General features: G+C 54.1%; 1 protein-coding gene across 1 annotated transcript in view; it reads left to right on the forward strand.

The window, feature by feature from the left end:
* Window positions 1-1,614: 1,614 nt before the first annotated feature.
* ITGA2B (integrin subunit alpha 2b) overlaps window positions 1,615-9,495 on the forward strand; it is a 15,998-nt gene continuing 8,117 nt past the window's right edge. Inside the window, exons 1-13 of the mRNA XM_008693550.2 lie at window positions 1,615-1,860; window positions 3,749-3,870; window positions 3,959-4,056; window positions 4,162-4,327; window positions 4,540-4,589; window positions 4,666-4,711; window positions 4,805-4,933; window positions 5,287-5,334; window positions 5,469-5,512; window positions 5,644-5,697; window positions 5,835-5,887; window positions 6,089-6,300; window positions 9,199-9,381. Of these exons, the coding sequence (XP_008691772.2) occupies window positions 1,673-1,860; window positions 3,749-3,870; window positions 3,959-4,056; window positions 4,162-4,327; window positions 4,540-4,589; window positions 4,666-4,711; window positions 4,805-4,933; window positions 5,287-5,334; window positions 5,469-5,512; window positions 5,644-5,697; window positions 5,835-5,887; window positions 6,089-6,300; window positions 9,199-9,381 (1,393 nt within the window). The 5' untranslated portion in view covers window positions 1,615-1,672. The remainder of the gene's footprint in view (window positions 1,861-3,748; window positions 3,871-3,958; window positions 4,057-4,161; window positions 4,328-4,539; window positions 4,590-4,665; window positions 4,712-4,804; window positions 4,934-5,286; window positions 5,335-5,468; window positions 5,513-5,643; window positions 5,698-5,834; window positions 5,888-6,088; window positions 6,301-9,198; window positions 9,382-9,495) is intronic.

Here is a 9,495-nt window from a genome sequence, read left to right on the forward strand (position 1 = left end):
TCCTTCACCTATTTCCAATTTTAGCTAATGGTACCACTGTGCTACCAGCCAGCCCGGCACCAAAGGTTTCAATTACTTTGACCCTCTCTACCACATGCAGTTACTAATCTAGCAAGGGCTAGGATTTTGAGCTGTGTGCTGAGGTGTTGAATTATGAGGGGAACAGAGGAGCTGAAAGGATTCTGGGATGGCACAGGATAGCTGGGCAGGGGGCGCCAGAGTGTCTCAGTCAATTAGGCATCTGCCTTTGGCTCAAGTCATGATCCCGAGGTCCTGGGATCGAGCCCCGCATTGGGCTCCCTGCTCGACAGGGAGTCTGCTTCTCTCTTTGTCTCTCCTTACTTGTGCTCACTCTGTCTCAAATAAAATCTTAAAAAAAAAAAAAAAAAAAAAAAAAAAGCTGAGCAGGATAAGATGGTGGTTAAGTTTGGTTAAAAAATATAGAGCAAAAGGAGAATGTGGCAGTCTTTACACTGAGCAGATCTCTTGAATTTCCTTCCTGAGAACCCGCTTTTTTGGGGAAGACCTGCAGTGCCAATGAGACTTGGCACTCCTCTTCCTGTTCATCCAGAGAAAATTACCTTCATTGCCTTTCTGCTCAAAACTGTTCTTTTGTCTTTCCACCGTGTGACTCCATGTTTGCATCTTCCAGCCTCGGTGCATACCCCCATTCAGTCCGTCTGTCAGCAATGCCTACTAGTTGTTGGGCTCTTGGCTAGGCGCTGGGGCCGCAGAAAGGATCCTTGCTCTCAGGGGAGTCATGGACACAATCATGTCCATGAATGGACCATGACTAAACAGCGTGGTCAGTGCTGTGGCCACATGTGTCAACTTTAGAGTGCCAGCCTGAGGAATCGAGGGAGGCTTCCCTAGGCAATGAGCCCACTAGAATTAAGTCTTGGTTGGACAAGAGCTATGTCACCCAAGGAAGAGTGAGGGTCCGCCTTCGACTGAACACCTGGTGTGTAGTCCCAGAGCCTGTGAGCCAGCATACCCTGGACTCCACTCTGTCCCCATCTCCTTTCCCCTTCACCACCCCTCACCAGTACCGGCTGCTCTGCTGTGGCTACACTAAGACTGGGCTTGAGACAGAGGGAGAGTGAGACAGCTTGCAACACCAAGACCCTGGAAGGAGGAAGTGGGTAAGTGCCTTATCCAAAAGGATATAGCAGCCTCAAGTCTTATCAGGGGACAGCAGCTTCCTTCCTCCTTCCTCCACCTCTGACCAAGTCACAGTGGGCCACAGCAATGTGGGCAGCTGTGAGGGGGGGACGAAGGGCTGTAAATGGCTAGAGTGGAGGTGTACGGACCAGTGCACGGTTACGCTACCCCAAGCAGAAAGGAATGGTGGCTCAGACTAGCGTGGTAGTAGAAATGTGAAGATTCAAGGGACATAGTTGAGAGGCAGGACCAATGGGACTTGGTGATAAACTACTCTCAGGAAAAGGGAGGAGTCATGGCTTTCAGCCATTAGCATACACCCCCAGGGTGGCCTCACCCCCTTCCTGGCAATCCAAGAAACCATATGGTTCCAGGGCCTATAGCCCTTTCCTCTGCCTACCGCTCAGCAAGTGGGTTCCAGTTAGATAAGAAAGGCCTTCCCGTGGTGGAGACTGAAAGGAAGAGGAAGGAGCTAGCCCATTCCTGCCTAGGAGGTTGTGGGAGAAGGAAGATGGCCAGAGCTGTGTGTCCCCTTCATGCCCTCTGGCTTCTGGAGTGGGTGCAGCTGCTCTTGGGACCTGGTGCCATCCCTGCAGCCTGGGCCTTGAACCTGGACCCAGTGCAACTCACCTTGTACACAGGCCCCAATGGCAGCCACTTCGGGTTTGCTCTGGACTTCTACAAGGACAACCATGGGAGGTGAGCCTGGGGTGAAGTTGGGTGTCGGAAGAGAGGATTCCCCCATCATCACCACTTCTGTGAAACTCAAGCTCCCCATTTGTTACAGAGGTTGAGCAAAGCTCTACTCAGACTGGGTTCTTTTTAGGAATACTGACAGGAACTAGCTCAGGTAAGGGTGTCAGGGACAGGGGCAAGTGGGGAGGTGGGCACCAAAACTACAGCAAGAACAAAGGGAAGATAAAAGTTGATGCCTGATTTTTTACCCTCAAGGGTCAGTTTTATAACCTACCCCACCTTGGTCTCCTCAAAATACAGAGAGGAGCACATGCTTAAATTGACTGCAAAACTGTCTACCCACTCCCACCTTGCTTTTCTATTCCATGGCCCTCAACCCCATCAAAATTGCAGATATTTGAAAAGAAACAATAGAGCATTAATGGTTGGGCTTAGTCAGCTGGGGAATCAGACTTCCAAGATTAGAGTCCTGGTTCTTTCTCTTTATAGTAACTACCCTGTACTAGTCACTTATTGGGGTAGCTGCTGTGATGCCAGCCTCTGGGGATGGCAGCCAGCCTCTGGGGATGGCAGACAGCCTTAGGTATCTGCCTCTTGGGGGATTTCCTCTGCCAAAGAGAGTCACCTCCCCCAAAGTCCCCTTTCCAATGTGGCCTACGACCAGTGACTGATCAATGAGGGGTGCGGAGGCAGGAGAGAGGTGTAAGGGTCTGACATTCTCACCTCAAATTGGGATGGTTCCGAGGGGCCCTTCTAGCTCCAGAGCTCCCAGGATGTTGGCCCGTGGCTGTCACTGGACCTGAATCTGCACCATACTCCTTTCTCTGCCCACTCCTGCTTCTCTCCCTTTCTTTCTTTTGTTTTTTCTTTCTTCCTTCCTTTCTTTCTTTCTCTTTTTCTTTCTTTCTTCCTTTCTTTCTTTCTTTCTTTTTCTTTCTTTCTTTCTTTCCTTTTTTCTTTTCTTTTCTTTTTTTTAAGATTTTATTTATTTATTTGTCAGAGAGAGAGCACAAGCAGGGGGACTGGCAGGCAGAGGGAGAAGCAGGCTCCCTGCTGAGCAAGGAGCCCAGTGTGAGACTGGATCCTAGGACCCTGGGATCATGACCTGAGCAGAAGGCAGACACTTAACTGACTGAGCCGCCCAGGCGTCCCTTTCCCTTTCTTTTTACAGACATTGGCCTCATAGTCATTACTTAAATATCCTGTGAACTAAAGGGGGAAAAAAAGTGTAGCAGGGGTTTTTTTGTTGTTTGTTTTGAGTACTTGTTACATGTTACTTGGCTGGTACCATGCAAAAATGTCCCTCATATATTGATTTCATTTGCTTCTGACATGGGTTGGTATTGTCCCCAGTTTATATATGGTAGAACTATAGTTTGAACCTAGATCTACGAAGGTCCTCAGTGATATATCAGTACCCCACTTCAGAGGTGCTCAGAAGCTTCCCTAATTCTTCACCATTAAAACTAGCTCTCAGGAAGGTATCTGGTAACAGTCTGAAGTTCTAGGGAGCATGCAAACACCTGACTTTCGGTGTGGGGCACAGGGTGGGGGTTATGGAGTGTGGATGGTGTGCAGAGCTTACTAGGTCTTTCTCAGCAAGGATGACAAACTCTTCATATTCAAATCAAACCAAATGGTTATAGTAGCAGCTTTACCCTTTACTTGCTGCATTACTTCAGGCACGTGGTTCCCCCATTGGGAGACAGTTTCATTGGCCATAAACGAAAAGGCTGCCCTCCGTGGTCTGTGATGTCTCGTTGAGGGAAGAGGACCCCGTGCCCTCCAAGGCACACTGCCCTTCTGGATAGTGCTCTCAGCGCGGGCCCCCGGGCATGTGGTTCCTCGGGATCCGGGATCCGCACCGCGCTCACCCAGCTTTCCTACGCAGAGTGGCCGTCGTGGTGGGCGCCCCGCGGACCCTGGGCCCCAGCCAGGAGGAGACAGGCGGCGTTTTCCTGTGCCCCTGGAAGGCCGAGGGCAGCCAGTGCACCTTGCTGCCCTTCGACCTCAGTGAGTCCAGCGCAAGGAAGGATAAGGAGGGGCTACCGGAAGCGTGGACAGCCGGGCTTCAGCGCCCCACCTTTCTTGTGCCCTCCAGATGATGAGACCAGACACGTAGGCTCCCACACCTTCCAAACCTTCAAGTCCCGACAAGGATTGGGGGCGTCGGTCGTCAGCTGGAACGACAACATTGTGGTGGGCACCGCGGAACGGGACACAGAGAGCAATCGGGGGCAGGGACACGTGGAGGGGGGAGCCCGAGTCCCGCCGGTTCCCCACTCTCCTGTGGCCCTGCTCCAGGCCTGCGCCCCCTGGCAGCACTGGAACGCCCTAGAAAAGACCGAAGAGGCTGAGAAGACGCCCGTAGGCGGCTGCTTCGTGGCTCAGCTCCAGAACGGCCACCGCGCGGAGTACTCGCCCTGTCGGGCTAACACCATGAGCCAGGTTTACGTGAAAAATGGCTTTAGTGAGTTCAGCTCTCCGTTTTCTCCGCCAGCTCGCGGCCCCTTAGCTCCGCCCTCAACCTGACACCGCCCGGGGCGCCCCCCAGGCCACGCATCCCCCTTGGCCCAGCTCCTAGCCCCGCCCCCGCGTGGCCCCGCCCAGGCCCCGCCCCAAGTCCGGATGCACCCTCCTAGATCGGCCCCCTCGCTGACCGCTCCTCGTTCGCTCCACTAGGAGACGACCGGCGCTACTGCGAAGCGGGCTTCAGCTCCGCGGTTACTCAGGCGAGTAGCGAGCCTAAGCGGCGTGGGGGCGGCTCCGAACCAGGGTTCCCTCTCACATCCAGGGCTTCCCTTTCAGGCTGGAGAGCTGGTGCTTGGGGCCCCGGGAGGCTATTTTTTCTTAGGTACCTGCCCGTCTGTACTCCTCCCTCCCTTCTCTGGGCCTGGGGAGACCCCAGGAGTCTGGGCCCCCACACCCGCTGTCCCTCGCGCCCTAGGTCTCCTGGCCCGGGCTCCCATTGCCAGTATCGTCTCGAGTTACCGCCCAGGCACCCTCTTGTGGCACGTGCCCTCCCAGAGCTTCACCTTCGACTACAGCAAGCCAGAGTACTACGACGGCTACCGGGGTAACCCTGGCACCTCTCTTCTAGGCCTCCCCGCACTCTCACCGCCCACTCCGCCAGTCAGGTCCTGCCCCTGCGGGAGCGCCCCCACGCCAACTCGGGGGCCAACCCCAGCACCTAGAGCGCCTCCACCCTCTGCTCCCACAGCTCCCCCGCCACCGCCCAACTCCCATATGCCCCCGCTTACCTTTCCCACCCTGGATTCTCTGCGCAGCCTAGGGCAGGTCATGGCTTCAGTTTTCGCATCAACACAATGCAGGGTTTGGACTGGGTGGTCTCTGAGTCCCCTTCTTCCTCGCCCTTGGCCCTCTCCTTGCTTCGCCCTCCCAGAAAGATTAATTCGGCTGTGTCTTCAGGGTACTCGGTGGCCGTGGGAGAGTTCGACGGGGATCTCAACACTACAGGCAAGAAATCCGTTTAGGGGCAAAGGTTGGGGAGCCCAGCCCAGGGAGAAGCACTTCCAAGCCCCGCACTTGGTTCGGGGTGGGAAGGGGCTTGTTTCGAAGGACCTCATTCACTGGGGTCTGGCTCTCCCCAGAGTATGTCCTCGGTGCCCCCACCTGGAGCTGGACCCTGGGAGCGGTGAGTGCCCCCTGTCCCCACATCCCAAAGCCCCGACCCCACTCCTCAGCCTCACCAGCCCCCTAAACCTCCTGCCCTTTCCCACCCGGAACCGAAGGTGGAAATTTTGAACTCGTGCGTTCTCGGTGCAGGTGGAAATTTTGAACTCGTACCACCAGACGCTGTACAAGCTGCATGGAGAGCAGGTGGAGGCCCGTCCCAGTGGGGGTGGCGGACGCTGGGGAATTGGAAACCTAAAATATTCCACGGGGTGTGGGGTGTAATGTGTAAGAGAGGGTGCCTGTCTGGGGGCGGGAATTAACTACTCCTCGTCTTCCTGCAGATGGCTTCGTATTTTGGACACTCGGTGACCGTCACTGATGTCAACGGAGACGGGTGAGGGGCGCCCCATCCCCACCCGTTTGGGTCCCCAATCACCAGAGGGGTTGATTCCTCTCGGTCTCCTCCTTTCCTCGCCCACTCCCACGTGACGACCACCGAGGGGAGTGGGAGGGAGAGAATGGAGTGGGCGAGATTTGGCCCAGGCCGGCAGCATCCCCTTAACCAACACCACGGCGCCGCGCATCTGGCCTGCAGGAGGCACGACCTGCTTGTGGGCGCGCCACTGTACATGGAGAGCCGCGCTGACCGCAAACTGGCCGAGGTGGGGCGCGTGTACTTGTTCCTGCAGCCTCGAGGTCACCACGTGCTGGGCGCCCCCAGCCTCCTGCTGACCGGCACACAGCTCTACGGGCGGTTTGGCTCGGCCATCGCGCCTCTGGGCGACCTCGATCGGGATGGCTACAACGGTAAGGGAACTGAGGAGCCCCACTTGCTGCAGAGTGGTTAACAGCCACAGCAAAGACCACGGATTTGACCAGAGAGCAGGGGAAGCCAGGGAAGGGGGCTTTTCGGGAGAAGGGTTGAAAGAGAACAATTAGGATTTGTTTGTATTCTTGGTCCAGGCAAGAGGTGGTGACCGCCTGGGTGTGAATTTTGGCAGTGGAGCTGGAGATGGGGTGATTTCACAGATATTTAGTACCTGGACTATTAGGACTTGATGGGTGGCTGGCTGTGGAGCTGAGAGAGAGCGAGGGCTTGAGGACGTGTTGGTGCCTTCACTGCCTGGAACTCAGGCCAAGTAGCAGGTCTGGGGAGGGGAGGGTGGAGATCAGCAGTTCAGCTCTGGGTATGTTTGACCTTGAAGGGTTTGGGGGCATTAGGCAGACATCCAGAGAACAGTTGCATGTGCCTTCCCCACTCACACCAGAGAGTTCCAAGTGGGAGACAGGGGCTTGGGGAGGGTGGACGAGGTCCCGGGCACCTGTGAAGTGAGAAGAGGCATAGGACAAAGCCCTGGGGAGCAACAGCATTTAGGGGAGTCCCAGAAGAAGTGAGTCTAGAAAGGAGACAGGAGGGGCGCCTGGGTGGCGCAGCCGTTAAGCGTCTGCCTTCGGCTCAGGGCGCGATCCTGGCGATCTGGGATCGAGCCCCACATCAGGCTCCTCTGCTGTGAGCCTGCTTCTTCCTCTCCCACTCCCCCTGCTTGTGTTCCCTCTCTCGCTGGCTGTCTCTCTCTGTCAAATAAATAAAATCTTAAAAAAAAAAAAAAAAAAAGAAAGGAGACAGGAGTGTCCAGAGAAGTAGGAGGGAAACCAAGAGATCTCATGGCCCTGAACTGAAAGGAAGAGAATGCTCTGAGCAGGAAGAAGGGGGTCAGCGGCTCCCGATGCTGCTGAAAGACATCCTTAGATGGTGTTGGAGAAGTCTCCGCGGGCTTTAGCAAGAAGGAGGTCATTGGTGACAGCGAGAGGAAACTGATTCAAGGCTGGGCAGGGAGAGAAGTCAGAATGCCATGGGACAAGGTAGGAATGGAAGTGAAGAATTGGAGGCAGCCAGTGTAGACAGCTCTTTCAACCAGTTTGTGAAAGGACGAAAGAAAAGAGACAAAGAGAGAGAGAGAAAGAAAGAAAAGAAAAAGAGAGAAAGAAAAAAAGAAAGAAAAAGAAAAGAAAAGAAAGAGAAAAAAGAAAAAGGGAGAGATGATTCCTGAAAGGAGATGAGGGTCAAGAGGAGGTTATTCTAATTGCAAAGCGTATGGAGTAGGTTGAATGTGGAGAAAATGATCTTGTGGGGAAACAGGGTGGTGAAGGAAGTGAGCCGAAGGAGGGTCCCTGTGATGCTCTGAGGAGAAGGCTGGGTTGGGATATTAGCCTGGAGACAGGGTATAGGAGTTGGGGAAAGTGGGTTCGGACTCAGCACAACAGTTGGGCTGCTTCTCTTTGTGAAGGAGGTAGGGGGCTGGGAGTTTGAAGAAAGTTTGAAATAGGTGCTGAGCAGGGTGGGGGAGGGGGTGGGCTGACAGCCCTCAGCTCTGCTGGGCAGCACCTTGGTCCCTAGTTTAGATGCGCGGTCAGGAATCCCTGGGGCCCAATCTGCTGAGGTCTGGCCAGGCTGGCTGAAGACTGCTAATGGGGTAAGACGGCAGAGGATAGGACCAGGGCGATGGAATGGTCAGAAATAAGCGAAGTGAAAAACAAAGTTAGAAGACAGAGGAAAGAGAGTTACAACATATATATAAAAGATCTTATTCCTGGGGCGCCTGGGTGGCTCAGTTGGTTAAGCGGCTGCCTTTGGCTCAGGTCATGATGGGGTCCTGGGATCAAGCCCCTGTCGGGCTGCCTGCTCAGTGAGGAGCTTGCTTCTCCCTTTCCCTCTAGCTCCACCTGCTTGTGCTCTCTCTCTCTCTCTCAAATAAATAAATAAAATATTTTTTTAAAAAAGATCTTATTCCTGTCACATGTAAAGAACTTTTTTTTTTTTAAGATTTTATTTATTTAAGAGAAAGAGCATGAATGGGGGGGGGCGGGCAGAGGGAGAGGGACAAGCAGGCTTCCTGCTGAGCAGGGAGCCAGATGCGGGGCTCGATCCCAGTCACTACCCGAGCTGAAGGCAGATGCTTAACCGGCTGAGCCACCCAGGTGCCCCACACGTAAAGAACTCTCACAAATTAATAAGATTATGATGATTTACAAATACATTTTCAAGAGCGATCTTAAAAGTTACTAGTGATGACAAGTCCATAGTGTGGCTCTGAGTTTGCATGGTGGAATTGAAATGGGGTGAAGAGGGGGTGCCAGGGTGGCTCAGTTGGTTAAGCGTCTGACTCTCGATTTTGGCTCGGGTCATGATCTCAGGGTCATAGGATCAAACCCCGAGTTGGGCTCCGTGCTGGGCGTGGAGCTTGCTTGGAATTCTCGCTCTCCTTCTCCCTCTGCCCCTCCTGCTCGAGCACGAACACGCATTCTCTCTCTCTCTCTCTAAAATAAATAAAACCTTTTTTTAAAAAAAGAAAGAAAAGGGGTGAAGTTCCCTAGGGGAGGAGGGGGCCACTCTTGGTTACTTAATCTTCTGGGACTCAGTTTTTTCATGGGAATAATAATGCCTGAAATCATGTCAATATATTTTTCTCAATAGGTACCAAGGGCTGCTACAGTTTTTATGTTAATCCTACTTGGTGGGTCTCTTTCATACTCAGCTGTAAACTCCTGGAGGGCAGGGCAGCTGCCTCCTTGACACCGACTTTGGCATTCCCTGCTGGTCCCCTGGAATCTGCTGGAAGGGGGAGCTCAGGGCCACCTGGATAACAAACAGAAATTGGAGAAAATGATAGCAAATGGCCACTCCCCTTTTGTTGCTCCTTCCAGATGTTGCAGTGGCCGCCCCCTACGGAGGTCCCAGTGGTCGGGGCCAAGTGCTGGTGTTCCTGGGTCAGAGTGAGGGGCTGAGCTCACGCCCCTCCCAGATCCTGGACAGCCCCTTTCCGGCAGGCTCCGGCTTCGGCTTCTCCCTGCGAGGTGCCACAGACATCGATGACAATGGATACCCAGGTGCCCCTGGCATGCCTCCAGCTAGCCAAGAAGGGCTCTTGGGCATTAGCTGGAGATGCTGAAAGACACAGTCAGGGGCCCGTGCCCCACTGAGTGTTCTGACGCATCTGTGAG

This window comes from Ursus maritimus, unplaced genomic scaffold (assembly GCF_017311325.1).
Source record: "Ursus maritimus isolate PB19 unplaced genomic scaffold, ASM1731132v1 scaffold_24, whole genome shotgun sequence".
Classification (NCBI taxonomy): Eukaryota; Metazoa; Chordata; class Mammalia; order Carnivora; family Ursidae; genus Ursus; species Ursus maritimus.